The 24,672-nt window shown below is 44.2% G+C and overlaps 2 protein-coding genes across 2 annotated transcripts in view; one reads left to right on the top strand and one right to left on the bottom strand.

Moving 5' to 3' along the window:
* The window catches only part of LOC308102958 (kinesin-like protein KIF26B), a gene marked incomplete at both ends in the record, with an annotated part of 47,930 nt that overhangs the window by 5,905 nt on the left and 17,353 nt on the right, over window positions 1–24,672 (top strand). Inside the window, 9 exons of the mRNA XM_080452810.1 lie at window positions 863–978; window positions 1,497–1,743; window positions 6,345–6,554; window positions 7,800–7,893; window positions 10,602–10,873; window positions 12,430–12,637; window positions 13,269–13,422; window positions 13,694–13,850; window positions 14,235–17,517. Of these exons, the coding sequence (XP_080308936.1) occupies window positions 863–978; window positions 1,497–1,743; window positions 6,345–6,554; window positions 7,800–7,893; window positions 10,602–10,873; window positions 12,430–12,637; window positions 13,269–13,422; window positions 13,694–13,850; window positions 14,235–17,517 (4,741 nt within the window). The remainder of the gene's footprint in view (window positions 1–862; window positions 979–1,496; window positions 1,744–6,344; window positions 6,555–7,799; window positions 7,894–10,601; window positions 10,874–12,429; window positions 12,638–13,268; window positions 13,423–13,693; window positions 13,851–14,234; window positions 17,518–24,672) is intronic.
* On the bottom strand, window positions 20,813–22,606 carry LOC308103836 (guanine nucleotide-binding protein-like 1; the record flags this gene model as incomplete). Its single annotated transcript, XM_080454015.1, has 1 exon — window positions 20,813–22,606. The coding sequence occupies one exon, from the start codon at window positions 22,604–22,606 to the stop codon at window positions 20,813–20,815; it is 1,794 nt and encodes a 597-aa protein (XP_080310141.1).

Below are 24,672 nucleotides of genomic sequence, written 5' to 3'. Positions count from 1 at the left end.
CTTCTATGGCACTAATTGGCATTTTCATGGATGGATGTTTTCTTTGGCGGGGGGACGAACAGAGCTGACAGCGTTATCTTGCTTTACAAAAGGGGCAGATGAGATGTGGAGTTCAGAAGGGGCGGGGCCCTTAGGGACCAAGATGCTGGCTGTCTCTTTGGCTCGCGGCGAGCGTTGGTGACATCATTGTGAGCAGCGGTAGATACAGGCGGAATAGGTCATGAGCCAATCTAAAAAGTTGCTTAAAATTAAATTTGTACACGCAGACACGTCGTACACACACACACTCACACACACACTGTCTGGGCTCAACACCGTTTGAAAGTATCTTAGACTTAAAAAGTTGACTGTGGCATGCACAATTGTGTGTGTGTGTGTGTGTGTGTGTGTGTGTGTGTGTGTGTGTGTGTGTGTGTGTGTGTGTGTGTGTGTGTGTGTGTGTGTGTGTGTGTGTGTGTGTGTGTGTGTGTGTGTGTGTGTGTGTGTGTGTGTGTGTGTGTGTGTGTGCGCGCGTGTGTGTGTGTGTGTGTGTGTGCCTTTCTGCCTGCGTGCCTGTGTTAGGTAAGAAGCAGTGATGTTCACTAGGCCTCTGCACATCTGAGTCACGTCTTCATCTCAGACAATCGAGTCATCACAAACCATTCCTCACTCTCCAAATTTAGCCAGTGAGAGACGCAACATGACTGATCATGTGTGTATAGATTGAACACAATGTGCTCTCAACCCAAATACCGTACATGGAATCACAAACACACTGATCTCATGTTCTTTAAATGATTCCTTTGTGATATTACATTACCCTTTTGGCAAGGGTGTTGTACAGCATAGTTCCAGAGCTTTGATGAGCTTTCTCTTCTTGCAGACTACAGACGATGATGGTCAAGATGAGGCTAGCAGTTTACACAGCAGCCCAAAGCTTGCCCACATCTCTAGAGTAGCTACCATTGCCAACTCTGCTGCCATGTCCTTTTTGGCCAAGTGAGTAATAAAGTGTCATCTTGTGTTGTGTATTGTGAACTTAATTAACTAACGATTGTTGAGGCTATTGCAGATGCTGTTTTGTATCAGAAGCAGAGCTTGGTGGCAATCAGTAATGTAATTTGATCCGACTCTCTGAATATTTGAAGTACTGTACATGAATGAGATAATTAGAAACCTAAAAATCTCTTTTTTCCACCAATGCAAACACAAAATGTGTTTCCACACCAATTTCAGCAGAGCTGGTCACAATTACGTTTTACCATTAAGCCAACGCACATTTTGTACATGTGCTGTGCTGTATGTGTGTAAAATGTATGTCTTAAACGGTAGACGTCTCAAAGTGGAGCAAATCTCTTACAATGACTTATGCCTTCTATCGTAATTCTTTGATTTATGGCAACTTTTCATATCTGAATAGAGCTTAAGTGCCCAGTGGGGCACTTTAGGTAAGCAGAACTGGTGCTGTGGGATGAACGTTTAACACCACCTCCGAACCTTCTCTCCTCCTCCTGCAGGGCAGCCCAGAAATTGAACCTGTCCACCAGGAGGAAAGGCCTGGGTTCTGACCCATGTCCAAGTCGGCCCCCTACCTGCTTCATGGGAATTATCCAAAAGAGCCCTCCTCCAGTCCCTTCCTGCCTCCTCCAGGCTGCAGCCAGAACCAAAGACTCGCCCAACGTTGCCAAGGTAGACCATGACCGCTTGGCTGCTCCTCCTCTAAAACGCAGCAGTATCATTTCGGAACTAAGCAGTCAGAGCACAGTAATGTTCTGCATGCCTACCAGTACATACCATTTTCTTTCTTTCAAAACCCCATTTTTATCATATACTTCTAAGAGTCATTACATCTTCTGCAGAAGTGTCTCTAATGCTTAATTTATGCTCCGTCATACAACAGCGTCATACACACAAATTTGCAGATCTACAAGCTCACATTTTGCTAGTATAAAGTATAAGTCATGCTTAATGTGCCTCTAATGTATTTCTATTGCTAATACTACACTGACGACCACAGTCATTTGATGGTGTTGACCGCTCCTCGTGTATATGATAGGACTTCACAAGGTAGGACTATACATACTGTAACAGACCTGCGGATTACTCTTAGATCACTATTGAATCCATGAATCCAATTACTATTGGATTCATGTTAAATGTGTTTTTTCAGACATTTAACTACTTAAACCCTCAATACTTTGTAAACTTGACCCTTGGCTCTGTACTTGGTCCACTCTTTTTCCCTGTACACCAAACCTCTCGTGATCACACAGATCACACAGACCACTCTGTGTAATGTTCCCACCAGAATAGGGATGCAAGGGTTCAATTGGTTAATGTCAAAAAATAAAAGAATAAAGTCCCTATCACACACAGATTTGGCGGCCCCCCCTGCAGTATCTCTGAGGACCCCCTAGGGGTCCTGGACCCCCTGTTGAAGACCCCTGTTTTAGATGGTTTCACACATACACCCACATTTAGCACAAAGTCAGGACCCAGTGCATTAGTGAATAACACATTAATCCTAATTTGACCATTTGAATCCATGTGTCGTTCTACAAGCTCAGGTTGTAAGCCAAGGATAGACCCCTGGGGGACCCCAGTCAATGAAGTGCAGTATACTGTACAGTTTAGGCTTTAAGTGGTTAAAGCTGTTCAATGGCCGTGATGACCCTGTCAGACAAGCGGCTTTTGTGTCGTGACTTACTGGCTGAGAATAAACCACGCATTAGGATATGCCATAAACCATAAGACACAAATACAAACTACATGACAGTGTTAGTATACCAGAAACCTCAGCCACAAACACCTTTTCGGACGTGTTTCTACAGCCCATGGAGCAGAAATACAAGATCGCAGTCCTTCTGAGGAGATCCTGTATCACTTCCCCCTCATGAAGTAATGCGGCGTTAATGCCTCCATCTTGCCCCCTCCCGACTCCTCCCCAGGGGAAGGTGGGGAGATCAATATGGCTGCCTGCCCTACCGTCGTCTCGTAGATGGACTGATGTGCTTGGTCTAAGGTTACAGATAACGGCTCAGATAGACTGTCTCTGCCGGCCGCACCTTCCTAAGCACTCAGCAGCGTGCGTGCGTGCGCGCGCGCTGCGCGCGTGTGTGTGTGTGTGTGTGTGTGTGTGTGTGTGTGTGTGTGTGTGTGTGTGTGTGTGTGTGTGTGTGTGTGTGTGTGTGTGTGTGCTCTCATGCCTCTGTGGGTTTTTGTCTGTTTGTGCATGTACGGTATGTATGTATGTATTTACAGTATGTATGAAAGCCAAGGCGGACTCTCTCCTTTTGTAAATGGCTTTTTAAATAATGCAACTCCCATAGATACTATAGAACTTGACACATGTTCAATAGGGTTAGTGGCTCCCACTTTTCAAGTGTGAGGAGTGAATATTATGAAGCCTTCACTGACACCGGGCTTCATCATGCTGCAGACGGAGCATGGCTCTTATGCTTTGAAAATCATCGATGGAGGATGAGGTCATCGTGACATAATGCAGTCCTGCATGCCTTCAACCAAACCACTTTTGACTGGGTGTCTGGTGTCTCAGCGTACTTTGACTGGGTTTGTGCCTGTGTGGTTGGTTAGTTTGCTAAAGCATACAATGTTACTCACATTGTGTGATTGAGCCCATCTCCTGGGATTTGCTGCAATGGCCAGTTCCCTTCTTATTCAATTGTTTGTTCTGACAAAGAGCATAAGATTGAAATGCCAAAGAACTACTGTATGCACAATTTTGCAGTGCAGTGTTATGTGGAGCCTACAATATTTTCAGTTCCCTCATTCCTCCCCAAATTTGTCTTGTCTTGTCACCACTGTAGGACAACAACACAACAACAGGCAAAATGCCTTTATTCTCTGGTGGTATACTCTACAGGAATTGGCCTTGAATGCATCTTTCTGGTCAATTGCAGATTTACCCCCCTCAGCATTTACCTGCTTTAATGTTGAATGCTTATTGTCTGTCTGGTACAATTCCATTACACATCAACCCAAAAAAATAAAAAATAAATCCTGACATGGTCAAATATACCAAAATGGCCATATATATTTTAGAATAGGATAGATTTATTTGTCATTGCACACTGTACAATGAAATTTAATGTGACCCGTTCAGGATACAATATAGATAAAAACACTTGCAACAATCAATGCAGCATATTTGACCCTACGCATTGGACTATATTTATGGATTTATGTGTATGAAATATATGTGTAGAAAAGAATATAACCCGCACACTCATATGCTCCCATGTTAGATTAATTGGCAATATTTCGAGCCTCAGCGTCAGGTCAAACGTTTGTCTGAAGACCTAAGGCTCGAAATGTTGTCAATAAATCTTACATTGGAGCATATGAGTGTGCAGGTAATATCCTTTTCTTATAATCAAACTCCAACCTAGCACCTCAACAAGAAATGTGCGTATTCTTTCAGCTTTCAATGAAATATATTTGTGAAAATGTATTCCAATGGTTCCAAGTTGTCGTAAAAACAAATTTGTAATTTCTGAAACATGATCGGAAATGAGTTTTTGTGGGTATATAATACCACAGTTTCTGAGAACAAGGCAGAAATAGAGCTTAACACAGGATGCGCATAGGCAGCAGCCAGCTTGCAGCTCAGCTTGCTTCTATGGTCAGTGCGAGCAGAGAGCCAGCGACTCTCCATTGATATCAATGGCACTCACCGCCTACTATATGCACGTCCTGTGTGAAAGCCCCGTAAAGGGCCAGTTAGTGAACAGGCCATATGCTCCTTGTGAGCGCAAGGTCCCGGGTTCGAACCGACCCTGTCTTGTTTCGCATGTCTCTCCTCTCTCTCTCTGCTCTTGATTTCCTGTTTCGCTACACTGACCTATCTCAAATAAAGCATAAAAATGCCCCACCCCCACCACCCCATAAGAAAAGAAATAGAGCTTAAAAGATAATCATGTCCACATCCTAAAGCACTGTTGGCCATGTGCTGGATAAAAACAAACGAGTTCATGAAAGGGTGAGATAACATAATTATCTGCACCCTGGTATTAAAGCTCACTTTAGTTTATTTGCAACATCAAACATCCCATTTTGGGTTGAAAGGTTTTCCTCACACACATGCATTTGCCTGAGAAATACCCTTTTGTGTTGAAACATCACAAACAAGGGGAGCTTTGTGTGGTTATGTTTCATGAACAAGGCAGAAATACTATGAAAATAATCATAGAAAAAAATGATAAAACTTGTATGGGGGTTGTCTCATTGGGGGCTTTTATTATTTCTAATGGACTCATGAATCTTATCATGGCCTATTATATTCTGTGTGATATACAGTAGGCTGCCTGGAGATTCTGCCGAGCTATGTTAAGTGGCTGTTCAGGTTCCAAAGTATCCAACTAAAGCTTAAGACCTCAAAGCCCTTAAATCACCAAGGCTGAGAACAAGGTTATATTTAGGAATTAACATCATGATCCACGGAAATGGGACAGGAAATATACAATGTGTACGTAGTTCTAAGCGGATGTGTCTGTACTATATCATTTTCCTACTGAGTAGTCAACAGAAATGTGTTCACATATTGCAATAACAACATTAGTCTTTGTTAATGTTCACCCATTCATGGTGTAATAATGTTAAATTGACATTAAAGATGACAAGGAAGCAAACATTCAGCCTCGCAGCCTTGTTCTCCATGTTACACCCATTACAAAACAACTTTTAGCTCACCAACAGTGCTTACGCTTTTGACTACATTATTTATTTTAAACATATACACAACCATAATCGAGTTTGACCTACAGATTTTCTGCAAAGGTTTCTCCTTTTCAGCCGTGTTCCCTTAAGTGTTATTTGTCACTTCAAAGTGCACCTTGGCTTACATTGCCCTCATCTGAGCAGCAGTCTGGCAGTTTCACTTTGTTCTCTCCCACAGAGATGTCAAAAAATCTCTTCCGCAGCTCCTGAGCTAAATCCCTTATTTTGATAAGCGTATTTCAAAGGGAATGGCGTATACTGTAAATAGAAGCAGAAAGCTGTCATTTCAGGGGGCCAGCTTCAAACAATACCTTAAAGAATTTGTGGCCTTTTTTACATACATCCCTATATTCTTATGTTTTTTGGGGATATGAGGTCTCCTAAGATGGGTAAAAAACGTTGCTGATTTGTATAAATGATTTGAACCTTGTTGTCTTATCAGAGTTTAAAATGTTACAGAGCAGCTTCTACTTTGTGACCAACAAAACAATCTCAACACTTCCTATTCTCTTCTAGCATTAAGTGGTGGTATCATCTGTAATATGAGAGAAGTTAGCTGGCGACTGGAAGATTTGCTCAAACGTTTGTTCGTATCCCTGGACTGTATCCCATTTCCCTCTATTCTATAGGTCAAGGTGGTGCTGAGGATATGTCCTTCTCCGTCTGCCGGGCCGTCCCAGCCATCTGTTTGCCGAGTGGACCCCTCCAGAAGAAAAGTCACTGTGATGGACCCAGCCTCCAGCATTCAACCACGCGCTACGCAGACACAAGGCAGCGAGGGAAAAGCTCACCTTAAGACCTACACCTTCGATACCACCTACCCACCAGAGTCTAGTCAGGTCAGTGTTATTATGATGACATGACACCCAAGGGGCAAGCCATGTATAACAGGGTTGATCATATGTAATGTACTCCCCCACAAAAGTAGACCATTTGTATGTCCCCACAAATGTGGCGTGGTGTAACAGCATCAGTTGATGCTGCTACACCAATCACAGTCCCCACAAAACTAGGCCAATCACAGTGAACCACACAGCTCAGCTGATGCTGCTAAACTCACATTAGCACAGCATTGGTGCTTTGTTTATAAACTGCACACTTAGTGACTTACTATCCATAGCTACAGATTGCAGAGGGAAGCCATGTCAATATTAGAATCTGTGTCTGTTTCTGTTTGTTTTAAATTGAGTTTCCCTCATTGCCTCATAAGGGAAACTGGGTTTGTAGACAGAGTTTTTGCTTTACCACTACAGTAGCATAGGCCTCAGACCTACAGTATCTGACAAACCTCAGCTGATCAAATCAACTGTATAACCAGGGTACAATACATGATACGAAGGGGAGGTTGCCTCATATCATATGAAAATAGAACAATCTAAATTCCATTCAGGACTCATTTTGACACATGCTTAAGCATCTAATTTTGGGCAAGATGACCTACATCACATGCCTGCTACGTTTTCTCAGTCATACTAATTATATGTGCTATGTTCTTGCACTTTCTACTCTACTCATCCACGGTTGGTTAACTCCCCTTGTCTGATGACCTGAAAACCTGATAAGACATCTCAAAAACGACCCCACTGGTTAGCCATCGACAGACACACAGCACTTCAGAGCATCGAGCATTACTTACAGTATCGAACCCTAATTTGAGGAAACTGTCCTATTTCCACATTGACAAAACCATGACCGTGCTTAATCTATCATGCTTTTAGTAAATCGGTTAGACTTTTTCTTTGGTGTCAGCATTTAGGATCTTGTTTGCACGCAGATATTCTTTTATTATTGGTCTAGTTTAGTAGGCTGATTGGTGAATCAGCTTAACCCCCAGCATCCCTGTACACCAGACAGTTACAGCGGATAACAAGCTCAGACTCTCAGCAACTCTACCTACGGGTACAAATAAAGTAACCTGAACCTGAACCTTAACCTTAACCTAACCCCACAGGAGGTAGATAGAATCAGCATGCCCCTCCGTTCTACGCCTAGATTTCCTTCATCTCCTCTCATGTTATTTCACACGGAATGGACGATGAATCATAAGACACACTCTAGCTGTCCCTCTGCTCTCTCCGGGTCAGGCCGAGGTGTGTGCAGGCGTGCTGACTGATGTCATCCGCTGTGTTCTGAGTGGCAGCGATGGATGTGTCCTGGGTCTGGGATGCGCTGATGGGGGTGAGTAAATCGGTGCCTTCAAAGAGAGGGCCGGAGGTTAAAACCACAAGATGGGAGCGAGATGTTGGACGAAGCCCTTTTAATGTCATGTCTGGTGTGGTCATCCATGATCCCTCTTCTTAATTCACTTTCTTGGTCTTTGGTTGTTGTTGATGGTCGCGCTAATGTTTTTGTGTTTTCTTTTGTTCATCCCTTGCTCCCTTGGTCACTTTTTGTTTCTCTCTTTTTTATTTATTGTTCAGCCTGGTCTCCTTTTTGTTCTGTTTCTCTTGCTCTCAATTTATGGTATCTCTGCGTCTCTCTCTCTATTGCGCTCTCTGATCTCTCTCTACCTTAATTTATCTCCCTCTCCCACTCTCTCTTCCTCCATAGCAGTGACAGAAAGGTGTTTTTATTTCACTTCTATCCATCTCAGTTATTCGTCTTTTACCTGCTACTTTGTAAATAAAAGCCCGCTCATCAATTATACAGCTCAATTTTTTTTAAAGCTTCCTCTTGACTGTGAAGAACGTCAACATGCTGTACCGAAACATTTCATTTTATTATTTATTTTATTTTATGCTGCTCCAAAATTGGAGGCGACTGCAAGACCAAATGGACTGTAATATGCTGCTATTAGGGAGATGGAACCCTGCACTTAGCTCTCACACACGCACGCGCACACACGCACGCACACACGCACGCACGCGCACACGCACATGCACACATGCACGCGGCCACACGCGCACACACGCACGCACACACACACACACACACACACACACACACACACACACACACACACACACACACACACACACACACACACACACACACACACACACACACACACACACACACACACACACACACACACACACACACACACATATATAGGACAGGGTCTCCTTGGAGTTGGCCGCTCTTTCACATGACGCCACTTGCCGTAAATCTGATTAAATTAGTGTGCTGATACAGCCGACGCGTGGCACACTGCCAGCGGCCATTCATCTACTACTACACCACACAGTTCCACCCCTCCCTGAATAATGGCTGCACGCTCTGCCTTTAATTGGAGTAAACCAATTCTCTTACCCTCATTCAATTAGAGCTTTGATAAGACAAGCGTGGCTCGAACAAGGGCATGTCCCGCTAGTAAATCGGGGCAAAAGCGTTCCACCGCAGTGATTCTCAACCTGGAGCTCGGGACCCCAAAAGTGGGTCAAAGAATGTTCTGGCAGGGACACAGAGAAATAATAAAAGTGTGTAGTGTGATATATCTAATATATCTACATATATGTGGTCCCAATTTCATAGTCAATGCAGAAAATGGAATCACTATCCTAGTAGACATTGCAAAAATGATGAACACGTGAGCATGCTGATTCACCACTCCTACACACAGACAAATGCACTCTCGCTGTCATACACAACAATTACACTTGCAAAGGTTCAATTTTGCTCGGAGATCCATGCCTCTGCTTTCGATATCCCCACCTCTGGTCTTTCAATGTCATTGCCGGTGTGGATATGTGGATTATCCCTGTTTCTGGTCAGACTGAATTAAATGCATGCAGTTCTCTTTTTCTGATGCGTTTGATATTTATGTTTGATAATATTGCAATTTAACAATTGTATTAAAAACCTAACCACATTAACCCTGGTGCCCCTATTTGGGGCAAATTTCACACAACTTTGAAAAATAAAGAAGCGAAAATAGCAGATCTACAAGCTCACAAAGCGTTGTGATGCGTTGCGAGCTTGTAGGTCATAGTATGGCTTATGTGGTTAAGAAGATGTCCCCCCTCTGTTGCACACAGACTCTTTTCTGATTGCCCTTTCTCTCTCTGCCTCTGCTTCCCCATCTCTCTCTATCTCTGTTTCTCTATCTCTCTCTCTCTCTCTCACTTACTTGCTCTCTCTTTAACCCAATTCACTTATCTTGATATGTATGGCATGAAAGCGAGTCTGAAAGGCTCCTCCAGGCTACACAGCAGCATATTGACCCTTTCATTCTGACAGTCATATCATGTTAGCCTTTTTTGTGATTTGCTGAGATATTTTTGAAGCTGGGATCGTTTCCTGTTAGGAGTCTAGGAGATGCAGTAGTGGAGATTGTGTGTGTCATATACGCATTTCAACGCCTAAACTGACAATGTGTGTATGTGTATTTTTGTGTATCATCTGTGGATTTGTGCATGTGTTTGTGTATATTTACTTTACTTGACTGAATCCACGTGTGTTATTCCCAGCCATATGTGTACAAACATAGGAAAAACCTATTCTATTTTAATTCCATTTCTAATTAAATTGATAATTTCACACACGCATAGAAAGTACTGTGAGCGTTTGTGTGTGTGTGTGTGTGTGTGTGTGTGTGTGTGTGTGTGTGTGTGTGTGTGTGTGTGTGTGTGTGTGTGTGTGTGTGTGTGTGTGTGTGTGTGTGTGTGTGTGTGTGTGTGTGTGTGGGTGTGTGCGTGCGTTGGGTGCGTGCGTGCGTGCGTGCGTGCGTGCATGCGTGCGTGCGTGCGTGCGTGCGTGCGTGCGTGTGTGTTGGGTGCATGTGTTTATGGGAGAGTGAAAGAAAGAGACAGAGCATGCATGCATGTCTGAGCACATTTGTTTAGGTATATGTGTGCCTGTTTAAGTTGATTTGCACATCCGTATATGTGTGCATGTATGGTATACGCATACGCATGACTCTCTGTGCTTCCTGCTGTGCCCCACAGGGTCATGGTCTACAATGCTGGGGAGAGATGAGAGTACCCAGACTCTTGGCCTGATCCCCTGTGCCATCTCCTGGCTGTACAGCGCTGTTGAACGTAGGAAGGAGAAGACCTGGACCAACCTCACTGTGTCTGTATCTGCTGTGGAACTCTGCTGTGGAGAAGGGGAGACAATGAGGGACCTCCTGACTGAGGCTGTCCCCTTGGCAGGCAATATTCAGGATGGCCCAGCAGCACCGATTTGTGTTGCCGAGGACCCCGTCAGTGGAATACAGGTATTATCATCGGGCGGTCGTACAGCTTAGTAGTGGGTAGAGAGATGCGGCCCCCGGTCCACTCCTGAGCAAGACATTTCCCCTAACAGCTCTTCCCCGAGTGCTCATCATGAACTATACCCCTAACAGCTCTTCCACGAGTTCTCATCATGAGCCAATTCAGTTCCCAGCCATCAGCTGGGAACTGAATTTCCCCTGCGGGATTAATAAAGGTCTATCAACTACTGTTTTCATGGATACAATGGTTGCATTTCACTGTTAAACAATAAGACCATCGTAAAACAGAATTATATATCTACTCAGTCAACACGATCTTGAAGAGAAAACAATTATCATTGCGGAAACCTTGTCCAAAACCCTTTTCAGGAAATGTTTTCTAATGGATCCATTATTCACAAGCTCTTATTAATTTATTACTTTTCATTTGTTAAATATTTATAAACCCCACAGACTTAACCACTTTCAACGTGGTGTGCCTTTTGTCATTATAGGCAAAAAACACAATGCATTGTGAGCTTGTAGATTGGCTATAATCGTTACTTTTGCGGGACACTGTCATACGACGTGTCATGCGACGAAAGTGTAGACCAATTATTTGTTTACCAACATTGAGACTGGATGCACAGGTGATTGTTTCATGCAATCAATTCTCAACCTGTTGTTTCGGGGTGCGCTAGTTTCAGCACACCCCAACCCCCTCTTGTGTGTTGGCTAGTGCTGCGCGCCCTAGCGAGACCTGACAGAATGGGTTTGACGCTTGCACAATATGACGCTTGCAACCAACGTGACGTCGTCTGTTAAGGGGTCTATAAAATAGGGCATTAATTTATGAGCAAACATAAAAATATAAAAAATATGAATATACAAGGATTCTGCCCGTGACAAAATTCAACATTCTGTAATTATGAAGTGTTTTATTTATTCTATAAAGGTGCCCCCTCTTCATTGCTAAGTCAAGTATCCTGTCATAATTGGGTGGGGCATCATAAAACAATAAGCTACAGATGGTGCATAAACTGACTTGTGTTATAATTTATACATACGTCTGCCACTGTCCCATGCACTATTCATGGGACATCCTGCATGTCCCATCTGTAGCTGAACTGTAACCTATATTATAATATAAGAGTAGAGTCCTAATGCTCTCGCCACTTGAAATGCTTTCATTGGATGTTTTTTGAGTAACGACTTTGTGCTACATGACGTTAAGTGCCTCACCTCAATTAATGATCGTTTCTCATGTTTCATATAATTTATGGCTCCCTGTTTATGTGGCTTGATGTTTTTACAGTGATGAACACATTGTGTTATTTAGGCAATTTGTTATAGCTTCTGTCACTTTTTGACACATTCTGTTAAAATACGGTAATATCAATATATATCAACACAACAATGATTATTATTATATCAGCACATGCTTATACAGAAAATGTGTCGTTCCAAAACAACATGGATGGGTTGAAAATGGCACACCCCTCTCACGCCTCGATACATGCACTATTTATGTGATTCTGCCCCTCTTCCACTTAACCCCTTCCCCCCTTCTGCCTTCACAGCTCCGTAACCACAGAGTGGTGAGGGCCCCCACCCCCGAGCGGGCTGCGTCTCTCCTGGATGCTGCCATCGCATCGCGTCTCCGTGGCAGCCAGATGGGCGGAGGTGGAGCAGGCGATGACATCACCGCAGCACAGCCCCGCGTTTCTGTGATGTTTTTCACCCTCCATGTCCAGCCCCCTCGCTTAGAAAGCAGCGCCACTGGCAAAGGTTGCAAACACACATGACACATGGTCATATCCTAGGCTTTGTTCAGACTATAGGCAAATCCAATTTGTTTCTCAAAAAGGATCTTAGGACTGACTTTCCACACTGTTGTTTGCAAGCGATCAGTTCGGATTGGTGTATTCAGACACTGTTGACCTATATGTACAACAATTTATGTATTGGTTAATGTAGTAACAACATAACAACTTAAGTGTGAGTAATTCTACTTATACCCTGTCATATGACTGTGTCGCTTGCCAAAAATAGCATGCGACTCCTTGTGAGCTTGTAGATCACCGTTGTACGATTAAGTATAAATCAGGCTTCAGTGTCAGAGTGTGACGTCCAGACTAAAACACATCTTTAGAAATCAGATTTGAATTGCATTTCAAACCACTTAGGAAAGTGGTTCACATCTGATTTGCAAAAATCTGTTTCCATGTTTTTTTTTGCTGTTCAGATAAAAACCTGATTCCAATCTGATTCCAATCCAGAAATTTGATTTGGGCTGCCAGTCTGAACATTTGTTTGTGTATTTTTTTGTGAAATCTATCTCAAATACAAAGTGATGCATTTTCATTTTCATTCCTTGTTCTCCTCTCCTTTCTCACTCTTCTCTCATTTCTGTCTTTAGTTTCCCGTGGTCCTACCAGGCTGACCATGATAGATGTGTGTACCATTGTGAAAGGAATACACGAAACAACCAATGTCAGAAGTGGGCTTCCTAATCCTGAACTGGGTCCTGTTATCTTATCTTTGCTGGGTGGCCATAAACACATCCCCAACAAGTAAGAATCTAGGTTTTCAAAACTACCCCTGCGCCCCTAATTTTCAACATTCAAACATTCTCCAAAAAAAGATTTACAAGCTCACACCACGTCGCATTGTGAGCTTGTACATTGGCTGTTTTCACAAGACACCGTTTTACGATGAAGTATGAAATGCACAACTACAGTATTACACAGAATTTGAAACTGGTGGATTTAGCTTTTTTGAGATGGAAATAATTACTAGTACTTGATAATAGCATATCTATGTTTGTGTCCTATGTCTATACAGGGGTAGTAAGCTAACCATGCTCCTTCGAGAGTCTTTGAGTCACGTCAGCCATACCACAGTGGTTGCCCAGGTGTCTGATTCACCACAATACCTTCTACAGACCATACCCACTATTCAGCTGGCTTCTCGTATCCACAGGAAACAGAAGAGGTCTAAGGTATGTATAGCCATTAGCTGCTCAACTGCTGCATTCTACTGTTTGTGTGTCATGGCCTTTTTGTTCCTTTTTCCTCCCAAAGTTCATGTAAATGTCAATCCCTTTTTCATTAATTTGCCTATTTACCCGTGACAGTGTATTATGTATTTGAGTTTGTACAGTAGGCCTACTGACCAATACTTATTTGTGGAGTGGACTAACACTGAGGATTTTACAGTGTAGCCTACACACAAAATCCACTATTTGCTGCCTCTACTATTTGCAATCTACAAGACGTGCTTAGCCTACTATATATCCCAAAGCATATGAGCCAAGATAACTTTAGATCCAATGTATGCCTAATTAATAATGCAGAAATCAATGCCATTCTCTTCATTTGAACAGCAATCCACTTCGTGTTCTCCTTGTGGCCGGAGTCTTAGCAGAGAAAAGACAGGGCCTCACTCTTTGTCTCTGCGAGCATTCCACTCTGCCAGCGAGTTGGATGTGGACGTCCCTCGTCTCCGCTTGGCTGGTGAGATAGACGACCGTTCTGTCAGCGACCAGTCATGCGACACAGTCATCCACATAGACTCCAACGGTCTGGTCCGGCCCGGTGCCTCCGTCCTATCGCTGGCCCAACCTGTGTTCGTCCCCATCATCCCATCTCTGCACCCTAGTAAGACAGACACGGATGACCCGGAATTCGCCGCTCTGCTTAAGGAACTTTTGAGCATCCCCAGATTGTTGGGAGAAAAAAAGAAAGACGAAACCCTGCAAGGGAAGGGTGAAACTCTGAAACCGGATGCTAAGCACCCCGTGAGGGACTGCCTCAAGTGCGACACGTTTGCCGAGCTCCAAGAGCGCCTGGGCTGCATCGACGGTAGCGAGACAGCGACTGAGGTCCCCAGGGTTCTATCAAATGAACCTTCAACTGATGTCGTCACAAATAAGTCACAACCCCAGAGTGGGTCAGCGAAACGGACAAACACCGAATTATCACTGACGTCACAGGCACTGTTATTGACCAAGGAGTTTAGCTGCACCCATATGTCTGCTGGAGAGAAACTCACGGACGGCGTCTTCCCGGGAGACAGTTTTCAGAGAGAGGACTCAGGCCTGTACGACTGCGAGGAGGGCAGTGCAGCCAGCTCCAGTGAGGATCCACCCAACCAAATACCCCACATGAACACAATATGTCAAGCCAAGCCCCCAGATTTGCTTAACGCTGTAGCTCCTAATTCACCTAACAGCCTTTCTTCTCAGAACTGTGACATAGATACTCAAAAGGGTGATGGGCCTGCACCACTCGCTCTTGCGCTTCAACCCGTAGGAAGCCAGGGGACTTCAGAAGGGGGAGATTGGCTGAAATCGGAAGTAAGGACCTCGCCGGCTGGCAAAAGTTCTCCAGTATCACCCGCCCTCTTCTCTCCCACATCTTCCACTTGCTCAACTCCTTCCCTGGCTACCAGTGTCATACTGGGGGACATCTTACCTCAGGAAGTTAAAGAAATGAAAGCCACTATTACAGTGACTGTTCAACAGCCCTTGGACCAGAATGGTCAAGATGAGTTAGTTTTCACTATGGTGGAGGAGGTGACCATCAGTGGAGTGCTTGAGAGAGGACGGCGGGGAGGCAACATTATTCGTGTGTGTGACACTGTCCAGACACCAGTTCGTGTCCAAGGCTCTGCCACCTCTCAGCCAATAAGAATCATCAGCAACATCAGTGACGATTCTGTAGTGGCAGGATGCTCTGACTTGGGTGTGAAACCTGACAGGCAAGCCACGTCGACCGACACCAGCAGTCAAAAGCGACTTCATCAACTGAGAATGGAACAGAGGTTCTTACCTTCATTTATAAATCCCATGCTTATTGATACCATTAGTGATTGTGATTCTGAGAGTGATAAACAAACAGGGAGTTCTAGTGATAACCTTTCAGGAGACAAGGCATTACCTGAACCCAGGCAGGATAAACATAAGTGCTCAAAAGATGAGAAGCCCCTTGAGGCAGACAATGTGGCTATTAATATTGAGAAAGATTCTGATAAGAAGTCTAACAATGAGTCTATGTCATCGTCAAGCCCACTTTCCCATGACTTACCCGTCTTTGAAGACACAGCGGTTCACAAAAACAAAGCCAGTGGAACGAGGCACAAAAACCCGGACAGCAGGAGCCATCCCAGAGGGAGAGAGCGTGTTTATCCCGCTAACGCATCAAGGGGCTTGTTGGGGGGAGAAGTCAGTCGCAAAATCATCAGGAATGCCCCCGGGAATGTTGCTGTATCACCTGGCTGCCTAGCAACTGAGGCTAACGCCCTTAAGGCAGCTAGTCTGCCAAGAGCCTGGCACAACGCCAACCACCAGGAGAGAGGCAGGGAAAGTCATATGGCAGACGACCACAAAGACCCAGGGAGGGTGACATCATCATGCAGCCCAGGGGCCACCCTGGAGAGAGGGCTGGGCAGGCGGAACCCCCCAGGTAACTACTGCAGCCTCGTGTCCCCACCTCGGAAATGCAGCGTGGAGTACAAGCAAGAGGATAGCAGCCTGAATAGAAAGACTAGTAGCCCAAATAGAAAGGGTAATGGATCTTTGACAGAAACATTAAGTCTAAGCATGAAACATGATAGTTTGAATTGGAAGTTGAATTCACCCATGGAGGAGAGTAGCAGGCTCTTCAGTGCTAAACTAGAGCAGCTGACTAGCAGGACTAATTCCCATGGTAGAGCCCCGGTTGATTACCAAAGTCTGAATAGAGGTGGAAGCACCACCTCAGTGAGTTCAAAAGGGAGCTCCAAAGGAAGTTCCAAAGGCAGTAGTGAAGGGAATTCTAAGGGGAGTTTCAAGGGGAGTTATGATGGGAATTTGACAGGGAGTTATAATAAATATTATGAGGAAGATTCTACCTTACCCAGGGTCAGTAGGAGCCCAAGGAGGACTCCTAGGTCTGGACCTAGGGCTGATCCAAGCCATCATCCCAGCACCACTTTCAAGCTCTCTGCAGTAGGGAAACTGAAGATGGCTAGCCCCAAAGTCCGCCGGCTATCTGCACCCAGCACCAAAAACACCAGTTTTTCCCCCAAAAGCTTGCACCAGTCCATCCACAGGAGTGCCAGTCTCTCTCCGGATGGGAAAAGCCTCAGCCCGGGCTCCTCCTTGTCTTCTCCTCCCTGGTCCTCTCACTCTCTCTGTCGGACTCCGAGCCAAAGCTCTACCTGCTCTTCCACTAGATCTCCCATACAGGGGTTTATGAGCGGGCGGCTCTCTGACCTTCTGAAGGACAGAGAAGCTGGCGCCAGCTTGGGAAGACTGGACAATTTGGCCACTAGCTCTGTAATACCAGAGGACGGACTCTCTGCTCATTCATCATCTACAAGCCATCAACACCTTCCCTCACCCTACAGCCGGGTAACTGCCCCCCAGACGCCCAGCCATCTCAGCGGGCATGCCAGTGAGACCACCAGCGTGCTAAGCGGTGATCTGCCCCCAGCCATGGGGAAGACGTCGCTGCTTTGGCCTAACAGGAACAGCGTGGTGAGCAGTGGCTACGAGAGCCTGGTGAGGGACAGCGAAGCCACGGGGAGCACAACCTCCACCAACAGAGATTCGGTCAGCGACAGGAGCGCGTCCCTGCTCAGCATGGCCCGCAGCGACCGGATGTCCAGGAGGAGAGGAAACACAGGTAAAAAATAAAATCCAGTTGTTTTAGATGACAAGAATTGGAGTAACAGCAGAATGATAGAAAACACCCCGGACCAATTAAATGGTGTTTGGTGTGGTGTAATTCAGTGGTTCTCAAACTTTTTTTTAGATTTAACGATTTGCACACATTTTCGAGATTAAAAAAAAATAGCAGATCTACAAGCTCATAGCGCAGCACTCGGTGCCACGCTATGAGCTTGTAGATCTGCTATTTTTTAATAGCCAAAGTACAAAATACGGATAAAGTGTTTACCCCCTGGTAGCCTCCCAAGGACACCTGGGGGTCCCCGGTCCCCACTTATAGAACCAATGGTTTAATTAATTTTAACCACTAGCCCAATTAAGCCCCATTTAATACTTTGTTACGCGATGGTGTCACGTGGTGAAAATAGCCCGCTCACAACGAAAAGCTTGAGACGGGCTATTTTCACGCATGCAACATTGTCATATGACGGTGTATCAATTAAGCATAAACCTTTGTTGTGGTCTTAACAATACATGGCTCCTATACTCTCCCGCCGTACCATGTCTTAATCAGACAAATCCGCCATCTGTTTTGTATAATAACACACAGCCGCAGGTGAGGTCATTTATGTGGTCAAACTGTACTGTAGCCTTACTTACACAAAACGCAACAGATTATTTAAAGCAAAGGCCCAGGGGGAAATAAGACAACGGAAGAGGTTAGATCCGATAAAAATGGGTACGTCATATAATTTTGCAGGGAGGAAGCAATTTTCGTTTTCTTTCAAATATTAATAAAGAGATTACTGCCTCTAAGTATTGTGGAGAAAGACAGGACATTGGGGAAAGAGGCAGAGAATATAAATATAAAAGTTAATCTGTTTACTTGCCTTTTCTCTGTTATTTTACGTAATCTAGATTAATATACTCACTGAGTGAATTTAGCGACTCATAATGTCATTTCATTGTGTAGTCGCATGCATGGCCACACAACTTTTTACTGTGGTGTTTATTGGTGGCACAGACTCATACCTTGACTATGATTAAAAGACTGAGAGCACAGTAGGTCACATCATTAATGTATGAGCCCGATGACAACACATGCTAATGGAATAATAAACGAAGGTGCTTTTAATATAGGGTTGATTTTCTTCCCCAAAACATGAGTGTGAACACAGTGATAACTTCCTAAAGGAGACATGAAGAAGAGCTTAGCATGAAGGTTTTATGAGAGCTTCTCGGAAACACAATTCACCTACTTTACTGTACCTTAGTCCATTGTTACTTAGCTGATTAAATTCAGACTGAACTTCATGTTAAAAATGCCTCTGTCTGCATATTAAGCCATTGTGATCATAACGAGAACTAGAGCACTTTCATAATCTCTTTTGATCTCAGGGATTTGCAACTTGTGTCTATTTGCTTTTAGGGATGGACAGGAAAGCTTAATTTTGTGACACTTGGTGTAGATCACATATAAAGCCTGTTCCACCTGTACACCTTATTATGCTCATACTCAGGGTTCAATTTGTAAAAGAAAACAGGACATTTTGTTAACCAAGTCAAATAGCAAAAATGGCCGATCTACAAGATCACAACGTGTCGCATTGTGACGCCTTGTGAGCGTGTAGATCTACTATTTTTGCTATTTTGTTTTATTTTGTTTTATTATTATTATTTCTTTTTACAAATGTTGCCCAAAATAGGGACATCAGGGTTAATGTGGTTACCATACACTTTTAATTGAATGGCTAAATTAAATTGTGACATTATCAAACATAAATATCAAACATATCAGACCGTCTACATTTCCCAAAGGGAAATGCATGTGTTTAATTCAGTCTGATCAGAAGCAGGGATAAAACATATCGCATAAAAATGAATGACCAGAGGGAGATATCAAAAGCAGAGGCATGGATTCCCCCCCAGCAAATCCAACCCTCCTCATACAGTCCTCATACTGACCACTTTCCCATAACATAACCACCAGGGGCACAATTCAGAAAGACACAGATGTCTCGTGTCTGGAAGAGATGAGTCTCATGAATAATGAATAAGCTAGTGGTATTTTGACTCTGTGGTGGAAACCAGCAAGCCCTTTCTGTCCTCTTAAATGTCTTGATGGCTTTTTGGGGCTCAGAGGCAACAGTGACCTGGTGTTCATGCTTTTCTTCCATCCCACTCCTTCAATCCCGAAAAGAAAAACATCTATTCTGAACTTTAGATGATGTTTTTCTTTTCGTGATTGGATGGAAGCAAAGCGTGAACACCAGGTTATTATAGGTGAACATATGTTACACACAGTAGTGTGAACAATCAAACAAGCCAAAGGCTTCAGTGTTCTTTTATTCAACCTAATACTAATAAAATCAGAGCAGTGGAATGGGGAAGGGGCGTAGGAGGGGAATGCATCAATCGAATGTCCAATGGGGGGAGGAAGGGGGTCTTTCAAAGCCGTCCAGTGTTAAAAGCCATTAAAACTGTAAGATGCAGTCATTAAATGCCATCTAAAATCCAATTACAGCAGAATAAAGTGTCTTGTGCATCTACTTCCCTTTCCAATGGGGGGGGGGGGGGGTCCTGTTAGTTTCTGTTTGAGTCCAGGTCCTTGTGGAGGTTTGTGCTTTTCAACACTACCTCACTCTCCAACAGTGGCCCTTTAAAGTCTTATGACATTCATTTTCCTTTTATAAATAGTTTTCGTTTTTTGGGGGGGGGGTTTATGACTTCAATTATACCCCAAAAACCTGAACTTTGAACATTCAGTGGATTTTCTGTGGTCTGGGGTTTTCTGAATAATTAGACTAAAACAAGTGCTGGGATTGGCCGGCCGGCGGTCGGACAGAGCTGAATCTCTGTCCGGGGCGCGTGATTATGGATCCCACCAACGCTCCAGGATTTAGACCCGCCTTACCTGTCTGATTGGCTCCCTGGCAGGCATAGTTTTACTGAGGTTAGGGTTAGGGTTAAGGTTAGGTTTAGGCATAGTCTTACTGAGGTTAGGGTTAGGGTTAGGGTTAAGGTTAGGTTTAGGCATAGTTTTACTGAGGTTAGGGTTAGGGTTAAGGTTAGGTTTAGGCATAGTTGCAAAAACGAGAACTGTCAATCACAGCGACTACTGACCAATCACAGCGGGGTTTGCCAAGAGCTAGAGTGGGATCCATAATAACGCGTCCGGGGCATAACTCGGAGAGCGATAGACAAAATGGTCCCAGATTTGAGGTGAGATGCCAAATGGAAATTGGGTTGGGCTCACGGATCCTGAGAAATCAGTATCGGTATGGTACACATCCATCTGGTGTGGTCACTGGTCAGTTGTTTTCCTGAAGGACTTTGAATACGTTGGAGGAGTAGCATGACGACAGCGTGTCAATCTTCCTCCTCAGGCCACCTAACCCTTCGTCGTCATCGTTGTCATCGTTGTCTTCGTCCCCATCCTCATCATCGTCATCAGATTCAGCATCGTTTGCATCCCTGTCCCTCTCCTCCACCTCCTCTGGCTCGGAGCTGGACTCCTCCCCATGCTCCTCCTCCACTGTCCGCCCCAGCAGGGCCATTATCTCCGGCAGGTCGGGGTGGTTTTCCCAGCTCTCTCTGAGGCAACTGTATCCAGGTGGCCTGAGACACATGTTCAGTCTCCCCTCGATGGCCAGTCTGAGGAGGCTGTTAGCCGCCCGGTAAACGTCATTGCGAGCCGCCTTTGCCGTTTTATAGCCTCGTCTCTCTGCCCAGGCTTCGCAGACGTCCCAAGCAGTCCAGCTCTGCGCCCCCTGCTGCTGCTGTTGTTGTCGTTGATGTGCCGGTACGTCCTGGAGGCTAGGGTGTTTGAGATTCAGCACAGACAAGAAGGGAGTCCTTTCACACAGGTATCCCACTGCTGTGTAGGGCTCTTGCACCTGAGCCACCGGGTAGATACCAGCCAGGATCTGTAGCTGTTTATTGACACGGGAAGGGAAGACGAGTCCAGGGCAGTCACAGAGCTTGACTGTGGGGGTGAGGTAGTACGTTTGGAAGTATTTGGTGTGGCCTGGGGTTCGAGACACACTCACCACCTTCCTCCCAACCAGACTGTTCAACACCGATGACTTGCCAACGTTAGGGAAGCCTATGCATCCTAACGTGAGGACCCCGTCCTTGTAGAGCTCTCGCATTGGCCTGCTCATCTTCATGGCAGCGTCGCTATGGTGCTCCATCAGCACAGACTCCACCCCCTCATCTGACTGATGCTCGGTGACCGAGTCTCTCTGGATCTTCTTTTCCCAGCTGGACAGGTCAACTTTACCAGCAGTGATCTCCCGACAGGCCTTGAGGATTTCTATTGGACCTCCAGCCTTTTCCCAAACACCTCTTCTCCTCATACACTTCTTCTGGGGGACTGTGCTGTATGGCTCTCCGGGATAGGAGGTGAAACACACAGTGTTGAGGTGTGGGAACTTGGAGGCCAGGTAGTGCTTCCAGGCGACGACCAGTGGCGGGGGGCAGAGGTCTGCTTTGTTTAGCACCAGGACCACCTGTTTGTGCAACTCCCCCGTGATGTAGTGATACAGAGCTGGAGGGAAATGCAGCACCAGATGCCGGATGTCCACGATCAACAGGATCACGTCAGACATCTCCAACACTCTCCACAGCTGCCTCCATGTCTCCAGGTTGTGCTCAAAGTGGCTGAGAGAGCCGGGTGGGTTTCTGGCGTGCAGGTCTTTAAGGTAGTCGCGGTAGGACTTCTCCTCTTCCCTCAGCAGTTCTTCGCGTTTCATGTCATAACTCCAAGTTGGCCTCCTCGGTAAACCAAGTCCTTTATCAGCGGGGTAGATATCATCAATGTCCACCTCAAGTTCTTTGTCGGACACTGGCTGTAGAACCTTTTCTCTGGCTGTCTTCAATCTGCTCTCCACCTCGTCTTTATTCTCCTTCTCAAAGTGCAGCTTAAACCTGTTGGAGTTTCTGCCGTCTTTGTTGGAGGGCTGTTGGTTTATTCTCCTGATAGTATCATTGGCATTGTGGCTGCTGGGACCATTGCCTGAGCCTGTGTCGCCTCTCTTTCTCTCCCGTCTCTCTTGCAGTTGTATCCTCTTCTGTTTATTGCTGAATGGCTTTTTCCGATGCATGATTTTACTTTGCTGTCGTTTCACTTCTGAAACTGTAACCTGGGTATCTACTGTGATATGGACTGCTATTCCCATGGACTCTATGATATCATATGTGTGACCAGCCTATGACATCAGTATTATTACGTCATATAGGTGACATCAGGGATCTCCATACATGGGTATAAAAGCGACACAGATAGACAGACAGACAGATACAGAGTTCTCCACTATATGGGCATTAAGTGGGACACAGACAGGCAGACACACAGATAGACAGACTGATACAGAGATGTTTTGGATTTTAGTTGTTGGATAACTGCGGGAGATCTGGTTGTCCAGAATCGCCGATCTGATCACTATGTATGGAGTTACATTTGTGTCTTTATTAACCAAACAAAAGAAAAACATTTGAGAGAGAAAAAATATAAACAGAGCAAAGAATAGTTTTGAAAGAAAATGAATTAAAACAGCAAGCAAAAAATAATAATTTGTAAGCAAAGGAAATTATATAAACAGAACAAAAAATATTTTAAATTAAAACAAATTAAAAACGCAATCAAAAAAATATATTTGCAAGCAAAAAAATATAAGATTTGAAAGAAAATAAAAAATAATTGAGAACAAAACTTTTAAAATTCAAGAGTAAAAAAATAAGGAAAAACGGTTTAAACTACATAAAACAAAATACTTAGTAAAATGTTTGGGTAATAAAATGTGTTGTGCTAAATAAAATGTTTTTAATGTTTTTTTTCCTCATTTGCGAATGAAAGTTGTTTTTTCTGATTGCAAAATGCCTTCTCTCTCAAAACCTATGTCTTTGGTCTCAATTTTTTTTTTCTCTCTCTTGGATTTGTTTGTGTGAGGGGTTAAAGTTCAGAAGGCGGGTCCTACGCTGATAGATGTAAGACACCTCTCCATTGGTCACTTGGAGTCTGAGTGACAGCTCCCCCTTCCTTATGTAGCTTGTTGAATGCAGGGATGGAGGTGTGTTACGGCCAGCATGGTTTTTTGATTATTATTATTATTAGCAGTTTGCAAAAAAAACTAAAAAACATGAAAGTATAATGCAAGGTCAGCTAAGAGTATTTAAAACCTAAGAAAGATGACTTGTTTCCATTGGGGTCCTTTGTACTCAATTCATAGAGACATTTAATGACAGACAGATATACACTACTATGCAAAACATCATAAAAAACAAAAACAAAAAAAATATGTACAGTAAACAGTTTGAGTAAACAGATTGATGGAATACTTTATTAACAGTAGGATACAGAGGTACAATTGTACAATGATTGTTATAAGGATAACACAAAAAGGCTTGTTTCCATTGTGGTCCTCTGGGACTGAGGTCAGAGCTCCATTCCAGCTCTGGACACTACACTATTCGTTACAATATTGAGCATTTTAGGCTATTAGCAATTCAGATGATTCCCTAATGTTAGGTTTCTGTTCTACTTACAGTTTGTGATCTGTATTTAAAATTGTTGTATTGTTGTTACTGTTATAGTAGGCCAGTGGTTCCCAAACTTGGGATCGGGACCCTCAGAGGGGGTCCCCAGATTAGCTTAATGGGCAACATTGTTTTCTCTCTCAACAGTAAACAAACCAACCTATACAGTATAAGTGTATACAGGGTAACACATTTCTAAAGTGACAATTTAATGACTTTTAAGACCTTTTTAAGGCATTGTGCGCTTGAAGTTCGGCTATTTTCACAATATTTATCTGTGGAACTGAGTCAAACTAAATCTAATGCCTGGGTCAGGGTGGGTGGTCCCCACTTCAAGTATGATTATTTTGGGGGGTCCCCAGTTCAAATATGATTATTTTAGGGATTCACAGCCTCGGAACCCTTTGAAATTATAAAATAAAGCTACATTATTTTATGTTATATTCGTTATTCTAATTAAGGCAAGGCTGAAGTGACTGGCCTATTGGCCAGGCCCATTCCAGATAGACTGCTTTGGAAACGTTTCGTCTGATAGTGTGCTTCAGGCTGTGAATCCCTAAAATAATCATATTTGAACTGGGGACCCCCCAAAATAATCATACTTGAACTGGGGACCACCCACCCTGACAAGCAC

This window comes from Gymnoscopelus braueri, assembly GCF_963280865.1.
Source record: "Gymnoscopelus braueri genome assembly, chromosome: 16".
NCBI lineage: Eukaryota > Metazoa > Chordata > Actinopteri > Myctophiformes > Myctophidae > Gymnoscopelus > Gymnoscopelus braueri.
Note: the sequence above shows the minus strand (reverse complement) of the source record. Positions and strands in the feature narration are given on the sequence as shown.